Here is an 18,427-nt window from a genome sequence, read left to right as displayed (position 1 = left end):
ATAAGTCTACCATCATAAAATTTAGCAATCTGTCAGAAAACATTAAAAGTTTTTCACTTATAAAAAATCATTTTCAGTGAAGTATTTTTAATAAACTAAAATAAAAGATTTGTCTGTGAATATTTATTATTTGTTTTGAATAATCCATGTGCAAAGTGAATTTTACATCAGGGTGAAAAATATTTTCTTTATCTCAAAAATCAAATGTTTGTTTTGAGTACAACAGTTTTTTTACCTGTTATTTTCTCCACTCAATCTCAAAACAAAGTTAGTCAATTTGAATGACCTCATAATCACCAGAAAAAAAAACTGAGATAAATCTAAGTTACACCCCTTTTTTTCTTTCTAGAATGACATCTACTTCTAACATGAAACTACATTCATTCATCCTAAGTAGATTTAAACCCATAAGAGCATACATTTATTTATAACTAAATTTTATTGTCTTTTGTCTCACTGCCGTTTATGCCGTTACAGATGTAAATCACTTGGGAATGCGAAGCTCACACTATGCTATTCAATTTTGTCACCCATGAGCTGTTCCCATGCATGCCTTATATATTTTATTTTATTATTATTTCTTCCCTAATCTAACCTTAATTAATCTAAATAGATCTCCAACTTTACATTTTAGTTACTTTTATAATCTTATTATAATCAACCTTGTGATGTACTCTTCCAAAATTCGGATCGAGAAAACTACTGCACTGATCATCACGAATCTGCAACAGTATTTTTATAGCTGAGAAATAAATAAAGCAATTGAAATTTCCACAAAAATAAGTTTTAAGATTTAACCAATAAAAATTACAAAAAAATTAATATCTTTAAAATATAAAACAATAAAAAAACTTTAAAAAGCAAAAATCTCATGCAAGCCACTCTCATTCATAATTGTACTTAGAGAAATACTTCAATAAAATCTACTCTGTGATATAATGCTTGGATGATAGTTCAGTTTTAGAATAAAATTTAAATAGTCATTTTTCTCATGGTTAGTGACCATTATTAAATGTTAAGTATGAGTACACTGTTGTAGAACTGTCAGACAATTCCAGAAGAGGACATAGAGCCAATAGCCTTCTGCAAGGACCAGCAGTTATACCTGCCCAAAAGGCAGGTATTTTTGCTAGTAATAAATAAAAAATAAACATAGAAATCATGAAATAAAATACTTACTCATGTCTTCTTTTTTGTTGTCAACTGTCAATGACACTTAACCCTACTTTTTTTACACTATTGATAATAATGCACCAAAGAACATAGAATAACAACATTGAAAAAGCAGAAACTTTACCACAAATTTTCTGGCTTCTTAACCATGTGACAAGAGCTGTTATAAATTCATACAATCTAGTCATTATCTTTTCCATGGGAAAATATCTTGTACTAACAAAAAAATTTGCATAATACATTAAGCAATTTGTCTTTCTATTCATTATAGATAATATAAAATTAAATTTAAGGAATAACTATTAACAAATCTAGAAAGAGATGGTATGACAGGTAAGTGCAGCAAGAAAGGTCTGGTTTTCTATCTGATGGCTCTGTAACCGAATAGAACAGAAAGCTATAAAAATCATGGTTTCTCTGAAAATTTAAGATTTTACAATGAGTAATTTACAACAAAATAACTCTCTAAACATGGACTTGGTCAATTTCATAGACCATGTGGCCTCTTTCACATATTTAAAGTCTTTATAATTTAATATGTCTAACTTTCAACAAAATGCAGTCTTTCAGTTAACATTACAAGTCTTTCAGTTAACATTACAAGTCTTTCAGTTAACATTACAAGTCTTTCAGTTAACATTACAAGTCTTTCATGCACACAAAACCATATTTTTAGAAGTATTTTCAACAGGCTAAAATAAAGATTTGTCCTTTAGTATATTGAATACTTGTTTTCAAGAGTGTGTGAGAAGTAATTTTCATATTAATATTAAAAATTAATATTCTTCATTCCCAAAATCTCATATTCCCTTTGTGTAATCACCTAAAACCTCCTAAATACATTTCAAACTCTTTTAAACTAAACTTTATATTTTATGTTATTTTCTCTACTCTAACTCAAAATAGGATACTTTAATTTGACCAATCTCATAACCACCAGAAAAAAATCTAAATAAACTAAGCTTCAAACTCATAGCAGTAAACATGTGTTTATAATTTAATTTAAGTTTGTTTTTTCACCATTTGAACCATGTCTAGCTACTACTTATGCCATTACGAGTTGTAAATCATTTGAGACACATGCAGCTCACATCATGCTACTGAATTACATTATCCACTTGTTGCTCACATCTATGCCTCATAAAACATTTTTATTACATCATTTTACCTAATCTTAAGTAACCTAAAAAGAACCCTATTCTAACATATTGGTTATTTTTATAATCATAAATAAACAATAAACACAAAAAACAAGAAATAAAGTACTTCCCGAATCTTTTATTTTTCTTGCTGTCAATTGTTGAGGACATTAAAGCCTATTTCTTTTTCATACTAATGGTAGTAATGCATCAAAGAACATAGACTAACAACATGCCAAAAATACATAATTTTCCATAACTCTCACACTTTGTTTGGCTTTCTAAATATGCAAAAAGAGCCATTACAAACTCATCCAAGCTAGTTGTTGAGTTTCTCCCTGAAACCTTGTCTGTATACTAAGTGAAACTGATTATTATTTATTCAGAACACAGTATTATGAAATATATATCATTTGACATATTAAAACCTTGACTTTATGTCGTTTATATTTATAGATAATGTATAATTAAACATAAGAGAGAATTACAAACATATCCTGAGAGGTTGTGACAGGTGGGTGTGGCAGGAAGGATTTGATTTTATATTGGTAGTTCTATAAATCAAACAAAATTGAAGGCTATAAAAAACATGATTTGTCTGAGCAATGATGTTTCTGTAGTGCATAATTTGTTTGATTTCTTACTCTTTCAAGGGGTGATGGTGGTAAAAAAATAAGAGAAGGCAATATGTCTTGAGAAAATATGTCACATGCGAGTATTTGTTAAGCATTTTCTTATAAATTAGGAACTTAAAACTTATATACTAATAAAATATGGATTGTTAACTAAGATGTTATGCTATACAACTGGTATAACATAAATCAACCATATTTCATTAAAAGTTTGAATGTAAGACATTAAATCTTTGTCTTGCATAGCAAAGGACACCTGAGGAAGAAAGAGTTAAAATTTGTACTCATTCAAGGGCTGAAGAATAAATTGAAGAAGGTCGAACTTCTTCAGAACATGTGTCACCTTTCTCACATTTGGGGAAATTCAGTTTTTTTTTTTAAATATTGCCTTATAAAATTAAGAATTTTAAACTTGTATGCTATTAAAATATGGATCAACAACTACAATTTTATGTTATGCTAACTGCTATAACATAAACAAAACATAATTCAATGAAATTTTGAATGTAAGCCACCAAAACCTTGTATCATGCTCAGTAAATGATGCCCGAGCAGACAGAGTTAAGTCAGGTCACTTACTGCAAGTTTTCAGTTTTTAATTTTAGACAATACACAAACAAAACAACTTACTATAATTTAAACTTATAACTACACAGTTTTACCCATATTCTGAATAAAACAAACATTATTGACCTCAAAAATATTAATGCTAAACCCAAGCTCAGAAGCTCACAAAAAATATACTAGCAAAAGTAGATGTTGCTAGTAACCATTTTTAATTTCTGAGATCACATTTGAAAAAAAACCAAAAACGTTAATATACACAACTCCAACTTACTTTTTTTCCTGAAATCTCAACAGGGCCTGATTTCTCTCTTCTAAGTCAAAATACCAAACAGTTATGGCAAACCTATAAATGAAAATGAGCATGATATAAAAGTTAACATTCTTCTAAACTGAAAATGCATTTCTAATAGAAATTTTCCTCCACACACAAAGTATCAATTAGTACTGCCCTCTTTCAGCACATATTTTTCACTCACCACTAGCCTTGTAATTATTACTTCTTTCTGCATAATCTACATGTAAATGATCATGCAGTAACCTTTCACTAATAGAAATGTTATGCCACCCTACCATAACCAGCACCCTCTCTAATAATGCAACTGTTAACCACCTTGGTCATGATTAAATCAACCAATACACCAGAAGTGGGGAAGATGGGTAGGAAGTATAAGAAGAGTAAAGTATAGGAGGATACTAACTTCCAATGCAGAGTAAAGTAGTAGAGAGCTGATGAGAATATGACCTTCCTAGAGAAAGCATGCAAAGAAAGGTTGGTTGAAATACATTTTAAGATACTAGAAAATGTACAAATAAAGTGAGTTAAACTAACTTCCAATGCAGTATCTTATCTCATTTCATAAAAAAGCCTATGACCCACAAAAGCTGATGCACATTAGTCTTGTCAATAACAAGAGAACTTTCTCCCATTGATCTTTAGAGAAACTATACAGCCAAATAACAACAGCAGGTCCCATTGATCTGGCCAAAAAACCAGGTTTGATCTGGAAAACCTTATTATGAAGTCACTCACCTCAAATACACTGTTAGCTAATATGAAGCCAGGCACCACAGGACCATACATAGTCCATATATGAGAGAGACATGGCTGTGCTGGCAACAGAGCAAATAGAATCCACCTCAAGGTGCACACACAAAAAAAAAAAGACCAGGTAAACCCTTCACCCATCAGAAGTGTCACCAAATCATAAAGGAAAGAAAAATGAAGGAGCCCCAAAAAATTTCCAGTAGATAAGGAGCCCACAGGTATCAAGTGGCTAAGTTGTAACTAGGAGTAGGACCTCAACCAACATCTGACAGTATTTAGAATTGTACATCAGGCTCTCAAATAGGAAGATGGTCTCTAACATTCACCTCTAAAAATGGGTTAACATACCAAGAACCCATATTATTAAACACAAACAATACCTGATCAACCAGAGACTGACATCCAGCAGAAAAGTTGCAAATGCAGATATTTCAGTCCAAGACCTGGCTGCATTAGGAATGCATCCAGCTTGCTGTAGGAATAGGGAACTCAGCCTTACACACACAAAAATTTGTGTCCTGTCAAGCTTCTAACTAACAACAGATCTACCAGAAACCAAATTCTAATAGATGGTTGGAAAAGACCTTAATCTGAGGTTGCATCTCCAGTTCAAAATCTGGCAGCACTGGAAATTTATTTTCCAGCCCATGGTAGGAAAACGGTAGCAGCCAAGCACGTGAAAACTTAAGTGGTTAGACTGTCTCAAAACAACATTTGATCCACCAGGAGTTAACATTAAAAGGATGGTAGAAAGATGGAATGCCTCAACTGAAGAGGTAAAATGCAATATATATATATATTGCATATATATCCTACTTTGAAATGAAGAGCAACAATACTGATGGAGCCAATCAACCAACACCTGGCAGTAGATATAAGGAAATGGTATACTGCTATAATCAACACCTAGCAATATCCGAATTGTTCATCAGGTCCATGGCAGAGAATGCATTATTTCATCAATACTGATTTTCAAAACTGTTGAGTGGAATTACATAACCTAAGGAGGACAGACCTTCATGGTCTACCACCCCAGCAGCAAGAAACCAGTGACTGGCAAGGACTTCCATAATACACAAGAAGAAAGGAAGTGCATTGAAAAAAACTGAAACACTGAAGACAGCGCAATGGATGACCACAATATCTTACTTTGAAATGAAGAGCAACAATGTTGATGGAGTCAATCAATCAACACCTGGCAGTATATGGAATTTTATATCATGTCTGCAGTAAGAAGAGCCACAACTTTGTAACCATCTAGCAGGGTCACAAAACAGACCAATGCTGATTTGAGACTAAGTATATCTGGTCAAATACAACTTGCCACAGTGTGGGATCCATAACTGATGAGAATGAGGTCCCTGTAAAAAAAAATAAAAAGAAGTATAGTAATTACTAATTACAAAGAAACAGAGGTTTGCAGAAAGGAAACTGGAAGTAAGAAAAACCCACAAAGCATGAAACAGCCACCTAATGTAGTCAGTGAGATGTCAAGGTATATGGGATAGTCCACATATTCACAATGATTATGTTCTCCACAGAAAGACTAAAATCAGCAACCGGGAACATGGACAAGTGACAGATCTTATAACGAAAAAAAAAGACATGAAAATGGGGACAATCATCCAGGGAAAGGGAAGAATATGCCAAGTAAATCCAATCTGTCAGAAAAACTGGAGGACCATGACTATGCAAAGAAGGTGATTAAGAACTTAAGGGTAATAAAAGTTAGAAATGGGTGGAGGGGATATAAACAAGGAAGTCAATGAAATATCATATAATGTGTAAGACGACAAAGGTTCAAATGGAAGATGAATAAGAGTGCAAAGGACAACATTTAGGTTTGTATCTAAGAGAAAAGCAGAGAGAGGAAGATTAGGAAGGTAGAATTAATGATATATAGGTTGGGTAGGAGAGCAAAAAAACACAGAAGCACATTTGGTAAACCAAAAGGTGGAAGACAAAGCCACCCTATAACCTGAAACAAGAAACTGATAGACTCCTTCGATAAAGTCAAGTGACAAAGGATGACAAGTGAAGAATGGTTGGTCAAGAAGGATTGTAACTCCAGTGTATAGACCAAAAGTAGAAAATAGCCTATTTACATTGATAAACCATTATTAATGATGGTCTAGCTGGAACAGAAATCAAGGAGGCAACTCACCTAGAAAGCCTGCATGTGAAGAAGTGTGGGTAGAGAAGGATGACACAGAACTTAGTGAGGCTGGCAAAGGAGTATAAGAGACAAAGTGAAAAGAATTGGTGGTAGCTGGTTGTCTGTTTACTGTTCATTGGCACAAAGCAACTAGGCTATTTGTGCCATACAACCATTAAAAAATTACAAAATAAAAGTAAAATGATTAAAGTGCATAAAAAGAAATTATGTTAAAACAAAACAGAGTCCAATTTTTGAATTAAAAACTTAGAGTTAAAAAGACCAATGGCTTTAAAATTTAAAAACACAACTGATATAGACATTGTCACCATTGCAATGAAGGGTGAACCAATGGTGAAAATATGCAATGACAGCACAACATTTAAATGTGAGCTATTATGACTTGAGTGTCACACAGACCACACATTGGTGTGCCAGTCCCAAACAAGAAAAAAAAAGATGAGTTAAAAAAACTATGACCAATGCATAGCCTAGCAAAAACAACTCCCTCCTTCTGATCCTCACGGAAGTAAGACAGCCAAAGTCCAATAGAAGGTTTTATCTGTAAAAGCTTGTAATCACGTTATTTCCTCCAAGTCAACTACTAACTGGCATGGAGCTGAACCTTAAACACAGGACCATAGTCCACATCTAACACAGACACAGCCATGATAAAACCACAACAGAAGACTTGTGATGTCAGTGAGCTTGTTCCTGCAAATGCCAACATGGTCCAGTATCCAAAAGAACTGGATAAAAATAGATGATAAAGAGAAGCAAGCCATTTGGTTTTGAAAATCAACAAGGACAGGATAAGAACTAACGTGAAGCAATTTAAAAGCCAATAGAGAATTAAGTGAGTCAGCATAAATAGTGCAATTTAAGTACTGCTTAGCTTCTATGCAATCCAGAGCAAGAGAAATGGCGTACAGTTCAGCAGTAAACACAGAAGCTGTAGAGGGGATTCTGCTTGTAACCACCGAACCATAACAAACCATGGCAGAGCCCACACAGTCACCTGATTTCAAACCATCCATATAAATGGGAATGAAAGGATGGTTTGAAAGATGTCTGGCAAATTGAAGATGGTACTTTCAAATCAGAAGTATCCACCTTCTCCAGATGACTCAAAGAAAGGTCACATATGAGATGGTAATAAGCCATGGTGGGAAGGGCTAACCAATGGAGACATCAATATCACCCAAGGACAGACCCAATTCAGCCAACTGCATCTGAATATGAAGGCCAAAAGGAACCATAAACAGACTGTCTATTCTGCAGAAAAATGTCGCACTAAGAAAGGAAAACAGAACCTCAGATGGGATGTTATGGTAAAGATTGAAGTTTTACTACAAAGAGTAAAACACTTGCAAATGGTGGAGGTGAAGAGGAGTCTCATGAGACTCAGTGTACAAACTCTGGACCAGAGAAGTGCAGAGCCAAAGCCACTGGTGGTGAACAGAAACCAACATCTTCAAGGCTGCAGTCCTTGCAGAGCCATAGACCAGAAACCCATAGTCCAGTTTCAATCGAATGAGGACACAACAGATCTTTTAGCATACAGCATCGATCTACTCCCCAAGATGTGGAAGAGAGCACATGGAGGATGTTCGGTGCCCTTGTACACTTCACACGTAACTACTTGATGTGTGGAATAAAGACCAGCTTGCGGTCAAAGATAAACCCCAAGAGCTTTGCCTCATGAACAACTTCTCCAAGATGGAGCTCAGAATTGGGATGAATACCCCATTGGCAGCAGCAGAAGTGCATTCAAACAGTTTTAAAGCAAGTAAAGATAAAACTATTTGCTGTGGTCTACTCAGATAAATGACTATGGATAGTCTGTAGCTGCCACTCAATGAACCTCATGCTCAACGACTGATACAAGATGTGAAATTCATCAACACAGAAACCACTTGCAACTTTATAATGAAAAGTGTGATAATCAAGAAACAGCCCTGAGGGACCTCAAGTTCCTGTGGGAAAGAACAGGAAAGTGTCAAACCCATATAGACTTGGAATTGTCAAGCTATTAAAAAATATTTAATAAAAATGGGCAAATGGTCACATAACCCATACGAGTGGAGGGTCTCACAGGATGCCATACTTCCATGTAGTATCATAAGCTTTCTCAAGGTAAGAAAATACAGAAACAAGATGTTGTAATTTAAGAAAGGCTTCCCTGATTGATGTTTTAAGTTGAATCAGGTGATCCACAGTGGAATGCTGTCATCAGAACTCACATTAGGTAGGTGAGAGGAGGTTGTTTGATTTGAGGAACCAAACAAGATGAGCATTAACCATCCTCTTTAAAATCTTACAGAGACAGCTTGTTAAAGCAATTGAACAATAGTATGAAGGATTCTTGTGATCCTTCCCAGGCTTAGAAAAAGGGAGGCCAATAGCATGGCACCAAGCATCAGGAAAATAATTCTACTGCCAGATCTGGTTACAAACAACAAGAAGAATAGCAAGAGGAGGAGGAGAGAGTTAGTTGTTAATTGGTTTGGTAATTTATGATGCAAAGTAACTAGGCTATCTGCACCAAGAGAAGGAGGGAAATGGCACAGCATCTCATAGTAAATATCATCAGGTCCAACTGATGTACTGCCAGACTGATGAATAAAGGACTTGAGTTCCACCAGTGTAAAGGCGCGATGATACTCATAGAGACAACCAGTCTGAAAGGAAAGAAGTGATCACTCTGCCCAAGTCTTGCTGGCTAAAGTGGTGGGGGATGAGGCAAAAGTACTAGATGCATGGGAAAAGCTTTTGCTAAGAATATCAGTAATGCTCTGGGCATCAGCAACTTCTGACTATCGGAGAGCAAAATCAAAAGGGGGCAGAAGTATACTGCCCACTGACTTTTCAAATCTTGTCCCTGATTTTGAGCCTCAGTAATCATTTACATTCAACAAACCAACTGTTTACACGTCAGATTGATCTTTCCATACTCAGCTTATTCTGGATTTTTTAAAGATTTTATATACCAGCCTTTGATTTAATATGACAGACATCTTCAGGTACAACAATTTAGGAGTAAGTAAATGTTTAACCCTAAACTTGTTGTATGTGAAAAGTTATGTATATAATGTAGTACAAAACCTGTAACAAACTGAAAATATAACTAATATTGTTCTAAAGGTTTATCCATACAACTTTTCACAAAACTGTTCTACTAAAACAACTTTTTGTTAAAAATAACTGTCTTTTTAAAAGTTTTTAAAAAGCCTATTACACATTTCATGTGTAAAAACTGTAAAGATTCTTGTCATGTGTAATAAATACTATACAAGACAGTGAAAACATTAGTGCTAAACCAAGACACAGTACAATGTTTACATTTGATAAGAAAATTTGTGATGATACAAGATGACCTCTTGCAGAGATCAAAATCATTCATAAAGTGGAAAGTGAACTATTATAAGAAATGTCAAGGTAATACTGTTTGCTGAAATCTTTACAATGGGCTGATGTAACTTACAGGACATTGCATAGGGAAATTCTCTTGTGCAACAATACATACTGTAACTCTGAGATCTCTTAATGTATTCTCTCAATAATTGACAAGCTTTTGTTAAAGATCATAAGTACCTTGTAATTAAAATAAAGTCATTCTTTGTGTAAGTGTTTTTACTAAATAAAAATGTAGATAATGTAATTCAATAGTGTAATTTCAACTGCATTTTTCACTTCATGAATAAAATCTTATCTGTCTATTTGTTAATAATAACACTATGTAACAAAATTATTACTTTTTCTTGTTCCTGGGCAGAAAGTGTTATTTCCCAATTGCTTATGCCTAAAGTAAGTTGAAAAGACCTATTTTTCTCTTGAAACTTTACTTTTGTGACCAAGGAGCATATAACAAAAACATGATGGGAGACTTCTTGCCTAAGCTGTCTGAGGCAAAGGTCAAAGCAGGTGTTTTTGTTGGTCCACAAATAAAGATCCTGAAGTGCACAGAATTCCCCAAGAAGCTCAATAGGAAGAAAAAAAGCTTGGGGCAGCTTTGTAGCAGTAGTTTGGGAGTTCTTTGGCAATCACAAGGCCAAAAACTATATGGACTGGTTGAAGATCTGGTGAAGAACTACAGCAAAATGAAAGTCCATATCCTTGATGCTCATCTTATTAAAGTAAAGGAGAACATGGGAGCATACTCAGAGGAGCAAGGTGATCATTTTCCACCAAGATATACTGGACTTTGAATGCCACTACCAAGGAGCATATAACAAAAACATTATGGGAGACTATTTGGGATCTGATACGTGAAAGTAATTTACATTACAGTCGCAAATCTCGAAAAACTACTCACTTTTAAACATTTTTGTATAATTTTGGTATAAATACATGTAAATATTGATTTATGTTTTATTAAGACCTTATGTAAATGAAAATGTGCAAATTTGTCCATTTTTTACATAGAAAGTAAGTTAATTTCTAAATTTCACTATCCAGGTAACAAAAGCAAAGTTTGAAGAGAATAATGGTCATTTTCTGTATTTACAACACAAGCAATTGATAAATAACACATACTATCCAGGAACAAAATTTGTGTTACACTGTGTTATCTTTACTATGCATATAACACAAAGGAACACATATCTAATAGGAAGTCCTTTGTTTGTAATGTTAGCTATAGTTTTGTTTGTGGGAAAAAAATTACTGTCTTAGTATGCAATACTAAAACACTCCTTTCAGCCAAATTATATGGCCATGACACTTTTGTTTCAGGGTACTACTACTCATGTTTCACTGATTCCTTAGTAGGTAGTTCCTGTGCATATGTAAAACCTGTTATATGTTTCCTTGCCTAAAAGGTCATTGTGAAATCCTATGAAATACCTACTCCCTTAAGTATTGCCAATGCATTTCTTCTGAATAGTTACAATCATAACAGAACCAATGAGGAACTAGAAAAGGAATGCAAGTTTCTGTATTTAAAATTAAGATAGATAAATGTAAAAGTTAATTTTATACTTAATTTTACAAGGTTACTGGCTGGCATTTTCTAATAAATAAACATACCACCAATGATCAATTATACTTTTTTTTTTGTCAATTAGCTATTACTTTGTGCAGAAATTCTAGCATTTCAAGAGTAAGTCAAATTTGCTTTCAACTGATATTGTGATAGCTTACTAAATATCCAATAATTTTGAGAAACTTTAAAAGAATAAGTTTGCATCCAATACAAGGATGTCTGTTTTGTTAAAAAAAAAAAGAAAAATCCAATTATACAGTTTTAAAAATTACAATAGTTTTTTTCATACCTGTAAAAATAACTTTTCAACATTCATATACATAATTTATACAGTTACATTAGCTATTATTATGCAATCTGTCTAAAACATAAAGATAAAATATCTACATTACCTGATAGCATGAGCTGGTTGCACTTCATGTGGATTACGTCTGTCTGACCAGAAGAACAATATTCTGTCAAAAATAGGCTCTATGTCAACCACTTGGTTTGCATGTCCAGCAGGAAACATGCGTAACAAACCACCATTTTCCTGAAACATAAGCAGTCATTATGAGATTAAAAAAATCACATGCTAGGAAAGTTAGTACACACAAAAATTTTCCATGTTTACTAATTGTCTATAGGGCATTACATATATATTTATTATACAAAAATATATATAATAAATTCCAAACAATAATATCTTTATTTTAGGGCTTATTTTAAATTATAATGTATCAGAATATTAAGATTAATTTTAAACACTTCCATGTTATATTATAGTAATATCTGTATAACATACAACAGCAGTTTGTAGACTAGAAAAACTTGTGTAAAACACTTATGGATAATTAGTAGTAAAGAGGCTTATATTGTAGTTTCCTCAGTTTCTTCAATATGCACTGAAGCTATAATTTTCATATCCTTGAAACATATTTCCAATAGGTACTTCCTTCTGATCAAAAGATTTGCTATTCTCATCCAGTTCTACCTTATATATGCAGACTTTTATTATTCTTTATGCATGCCACAAGCCTTCTGCTTATCTCTAATGGAATCAAATTATTCCAAAATATCTCTCACATAAATCATTATGCATCACTTCACCAATGTATGCAAGTGTGACATACACATCATATGCAACAGCCTCTACATGCCTCAACAAAACCACCACTTTTAGATTTAGCAGAAAATATAAGCACCAGAGGAAAGTGAGGAAGAAGAGTTGGAAGTGTGAATGGATGGAACTACCTATTAGAAATAAATTTTCAGTGAGGGAAAATTATAATCCCTTACATGGTACTTCCTTCATACAAGATTAGCTGGAATCCCACACTGATTGGGTGGTTGAACCACTGCAGGATAATAACAGAAGTACCCTGTGTAAGCATCTGAAGGATATCCCTAGAAATGAAAGAAACAGATCCAAAGACCTGATTAAGGGAACAGCAACACTTCTGAACCAGGTATACTCTTCCCCATCCATGAAATGTGTAGTAAATAAGGGCAGAAAAAGAAAGCACATTCAAGTGATAAAGAAATAACACAGGATAGTGATCCTAACACTGCAAATATAACTTAATTCTACAAAGTATAAAAGTGTGTAAAACAGTGGATATGTTCCTAGGTGTAGAGTGACCAGTACTTGGCAAATGAACTACACATCCAAAACTGATGCCAATGGAAACTGGCATCCACAAAGGGTTATGATGAGGATCATACTGTCTTCAACCTGAAGTTCAAGAGACAGTGGGAAAATTTAGAGCCACTCTGAATTTTGAGCATGGTAGCTTTCACCTAAAAATCCAAGGATCCAACAACCTGTATCAAAAAGAAAGCTATGTAATATAAACCAACTCCTCCAAGAGAAACTGACCAGAACCATTTGAAAAGCAATAACATTCTTCAAATAAGACAAAACACAAAACACACAAAAAAAAAAAAGAGAACCAGAAATCTCCCTTACCTCCAGCAGGACCCATGACACAGGAGAAGTATGATGAATGGAGGAATATACAGAGAACCATAAACATGTGTGAGAACTTTTGTGACTGATTCTACTCTAAATCCAAAACCCAGCTTTGAAATCTCAACATCTGCAGAGGGATAGAATGAGGGCTCCTGGTTGAAGGGGTGATCTAAAATATGATGTATCTCTTCTTTGCAAGTGTATATTGCATACTGGAGAATAACATGTCATCAACACATAAAAAACACCACTACTCTACTCTGCACTGAATATTTATAGCCATCTTGATGTAGAACCCCTGCAGGAAGGTGCCTCCATGGTTGAACACCCAAGCAGCCTGGAACTGGAAAGTAGTAAGAACTCCCTTGATAAAATGGGGATGAAAATGCAGTGAAGAGTCCAGAGAAACACCATCTAAGACAGTGCAATGGGACTCAAAACTGTTTATTCAATATAAAGCATGGTAGGGCATGAATGGGCAGCTATCCACTTCTGCTTTACCCATGCAATCCATAGGTGTTATGGTCTAGAATGGGCAAATTCATGAAAAAAACTACATCATATGGTTATTCACCAACAAACAAACAATCTTGTGTAACACCCCCATCATAGCAGTGAGCATTTTGAAGTCGTAAAAGACAGTTTGATTCAACATAGCTGTATAGTGCAAATTTCAAGTTGAAGAATACCTGGTTAGGTACTACTTACCTAAAGAGTAAATGAGGCTAGGGCCCCTGAAAGGAAGACAAGTTTATAAATATAAACTTAGTATGTCAAACTTTCTGAAGCCTAAAAAACAGCTATAGGTAGTAGATAAAAGCTCAACAACAACAAAGTATATATATTGTGTAAATAATGAGCCCTCATGTATGACTGTAGGATTTCTTCCAATGGCCAATGAAGACAAGATGCAAGAAAAAAAACTTTAATTGCCAAGTCTGATAAGAAGGCATCTGAAACAAATTCCAGGAGGAAGAAAACAAAGAGGAATAAGCCAATCAAATCTAAAATTGAATCTAATTAGTGAAGGTAGAATGGGAAAGCTCCTCACACAGAAAGACTGCCATGGGATAGAGAATCAGGAACAGGCACTACAGAAGGAAACCATGTAGGCAATATAACAATGAAGAACACAGACTGTACACAGAAGTTTACATGGATTAGGATGAGGGTGAAGAAAAGAAATAGATGAAAAGGAACATTTGCCCTCCCTAGCCACCAAGATCTTTGGGAGGAAGGGATGATCTTGATAAAAGAGAAGACAAGTGGGATGATTATGCATACAATAAAATGCCAATGGCAAACAAATCAGACCTTCAACATCCACAGGCTAAGAGGAGAAGGAAAAATGTTTCAAAGAAAAAGAAATATCAAACACAAGGAAAGTGGTTCAAATGGAGGTAAAGTGAGGGAATGGTGGAACACATCATTATCTAGTATAGAAGAGTAAGCCATATTGGAGAACAATGAATCCAGAAGGAATGCACTATCATGGTAAGGATAGAAGAAGCAAAAACTTTACGGTATTGTTTTTCTCAATAAGGCAGCCTGATAACCCAAGAGCTTGGAAACCAAGGGCCCCCAGGTTGAAAAGCAATGGGAAAAACTCAAGCAGCAGTAGGTCAGTCAGTGGGGAATACTAGAGTTACAGACCAACTGTGGAACATTTTCCATTTATGCTGATACATCTACATCAAAGACATGTGGAAGGAATGAAAAGGAAAACTGCTCAATTTAAGACACCTGATCTCCTTAACAATGACTGGATAAAAGCCAGGTATGAGGATGATGAATGTGAATAGCTGGATAAAAAACTGGTAATCAAGGTTGACAAAGAAGGGAGGGAAAAGCTGCAACTGTTGTGATTGTGGAAACCACAGTTGAACTGGTCAATAAGGAACGATCAGAAGAACTTGACACAAAGTAATATGGATGACAGAGATCAACCAATTAAGTAATCAGATAAAAAATAAAAGAATATATGGAACAAATCATGGCTGAAGACATTGACAGCCAGAGCCTGAGGATGAGGTTCCAAGGACCAAAAGAAGGATAACTTGTGACTGAGGTATGTGACAAAATGCACCTACATGTGGGAAACCACACCGAGTACAAAGCTATTGGAAAACAAGTACATCTAAAGATCACTCTGTTGCATATAGTTGGTTGAAGCAGGAAAGAGGATCAGCTGCATGATTTAAAGTACCTGAATCATGAGCAGAATAAGATCAATGTGATCTGTGTGAGCCCAGTGTAGTAGATCCAATATTTGAAAACAACAATCTTGATCAGGTGCCCCCTTGATGACTGACATACTATCACCACACAATTGTCAAAATAAATCAATATTAAACAATATCTGGCAAGATAAAAAAGAAAGTGATTCACCACCAGACATATCTTAAGGAGCTTGAGGACATTGATATGCAAAGACCTTCTGGCTACAGACCAACAAATCAAAGCCTGCTGGTGATCAACCCATACACCCCAGCTCTAAAGGGATGCTGCAACTGTGAAAATATGTAGATTTGGAAGAGGAACAGGAAATGAGATACCTGCTGACATATGAGTCTTGTCCAAACACCAATTTAGATCATCCATCAAGATTATACAACAGGGTATTCAGGATTATGAGAAGAACAAGGTGCATTAACTCACTATAGCAATAGTGTACACATGTCCCATTGCAGATATTACATGGACGATGAAGTAGTCCAAACTCAACTATAATAGCAGTAATGTCTGGTGGAACATTTCATCTCTGCAATGGGCATCATTGTGCAATCAGTAAATACTTTGGATTTGAGACAAAGGTTTGTTTGAAGTTAAACACAAAGCTACACAATGAGCAATCTGTGCTCTGCCCACCACAAGTTTTGAAACTCAGTTTCTAGCATTGTAAATCCACAGACACACTGCTGTGCCACAAATGAGCATTGAGGCAAAACACATCTGACCAGACAAAACCCACCACAGAGTGAGATCCAATTATAGCATGAAAAATTATTGTTGTTAAAAATAAAAAACAAATGAAAGGAAGTGATAAGACTTGTCCCGATAGAAGGTGAATGGATGTTTGCAGAATTGACATATGAGGGAGAAATATCCAGAGGAAGATACAACCATACTGTGCAGATAATGAGTGATGAAGATATTAAAAGTAATCCATATTCCAGCTCAAATGATCTTTACCAATAGAAGCAAAGATGAATAACCAAAGACATGGTGAGATGACAAATTTGATAAGAAGAAACACTGTGGAGAGAGTAACTTTCTATGGAGAGTTCTAAATCCACTACTTTAATGAGTTGACAAACCCAACAAGTGAGCATAACAAGAGAAAGACCACGGTAAAAAGAGTTACAGGGAATAAAACGTTGGGCACATGAACTCTGAAAGTAGGGAATACATGCCACTTAATACCATAAGGAGTAAAATGGACAAAGAAGCCAATCAGAATTGGAATGGGAGTACAAGTGGATGATACACGGAGAAAATAATGTTGGGATGAAATAAATTAATCAGCAACCACATTTAAAGTGCCAGGAACATGACAACCTCAAACCACCACATGGTGACCATAGGCCTAGAATCTGAAAACACAGGAAATCTGGAATTGATACATCCTTTTTTGCTGATATAAGTATTCACTATGGAGTTGATAGAGTGTATCATAACCACCCTCCCATAAAGGAGAGGAAGGAAGCAAAACAAAGCTCATCAAACAGCCATAAGCTCAAAAATGGTGATATGGAGAAAAACTCCTTGATCAACCAGAGACTGGAAATCTACCAGAGTCGAAGTATGCACCACAGCCCTTTAAAGATGTGTCCACAAACAGATATAAATCCAGGTAAGGTGGATGAAGCAGCATCCCTGATGTGGTCAGTCTCTGTCTAATCATCAAGCAAGATAAGCTCTGATATGGGAAGGAAGGGTAAAAGGGGAGTCAAACTGATCTCAGTAAAAGTTTCACTGAACTAGCAGTATCCACTAAAGGGAACTTATAAGAGTTAAACACATGGGAATGGCAGCTTCCAAGGAAAGCCACATCTCCAAAAGAACTAGAATCACTGAAGCTCCAAGAGAATGTGAGGTGAGAACCCTTTTGAACTGCTTGCTCCATGTCCCAAAGATAAAGTGGAAAAAGCTGTGCCCAATTGAAGTAGGAATGAAGAAAGCCCCTAAATAAACAGAAAACTGAGAAAGGGTAAGAAAGGTCTTCTCTCTTTCTTCAGAACTCTCATCTGTGCTGCTTTTTGTAGGAGCAAAAATACACAGTCTCTGGAATGTAGCCAATTATCCACACAAAGATGAGTGTGAAGACCCACAGAATGCAGATGTCAGACAAGAGCTTGTATCAGCTGACAAAACAGTGAAAGAGCCAAGCTCATTTCAAACGGAGGGACCCTGAACATAAATAAACAACTTCAAGTAATAAATAGCTGTTGACAATATGAGCACTGTAGTGACAAGTCCCAAATAGTATCAAAAATAGATGAAAAGGAGCTGAAACAAAACTCAGTCTTATGGTAAAAAAGGAACTGAACATATTATCAATGTAGCAAAGCAAAAAAAAAAAAATTGACTGTTACACTGATGAAAAGTAAGATCATAAGACATTAGATCTAAATAGAACAATGATTTAGATGTTACTAGTGGTAATTATATATTACATACAAACAACCTAAACATATCTAGTTGACAAATTACTTACAAAATATGGAACTAACAAACAATCTAACTTTACCTAGTCCATAAAGTACATAATAATAATAAAC

General features: G+C 35.0%; 1 protein-coding gene across 3 annotated transcripts in view; it reads right to left on the bottom strand.

Annotated features, from left to right (window-relative positions):
* Hph (HIF prolyl hydroxylase) overlaps window positions 1-18,427 on the bottom strand; it is a 48,357-nt gene that overhangs the window by 8,670 nt on the left and 21,260 nt on the right. Inside the window, exons 3-5 of one of the 3 annotated variants that reach the window (XR_013028784.1) lie at window positions 12,088-12,227; window positions 3,783-3,854; window positions 663-742 (exon numbers count right to left, since the gene is read on the bottom strand). Coding sequence is in view for 2 of the 3 variants with exons in the window: in XM_076503533.1 (XP_076359648.1) it covers window positions 663-722; window positions 3,783-3,854; window positions 12,088-12,227 (272 nt within the window). In the remaining variant the exon portion in view is untranslated. The remainder of the gene's footprint in view (window positions 1-662; window positions 743-3,782; window positions 3,855-12,087; window positions 12,228-18,427) is intronic. The other 2 variants (XM_076503533.1, XM_076503534.1) reach the window with 2 other exon arrangements.

This window comes from Tachypleus tridentatus, chromosome 6 (genome assembly GCF_004210375.1).
Source record: "Tachypleus tridentatus isolate NWPU-2018 chromosome 6, ASM421037v1, whole genome shotgun sequence".
NCBI classification, from domain to species: Eukaryota; Metazoa; Arthropoda; class Merostomata; order Xiphosura; family Limulidae; genus Tachypleus; species Tachypleus tridentatus.
This window is presented reverse-complemented; position numbering and strand designations above follow the sequence as displayed.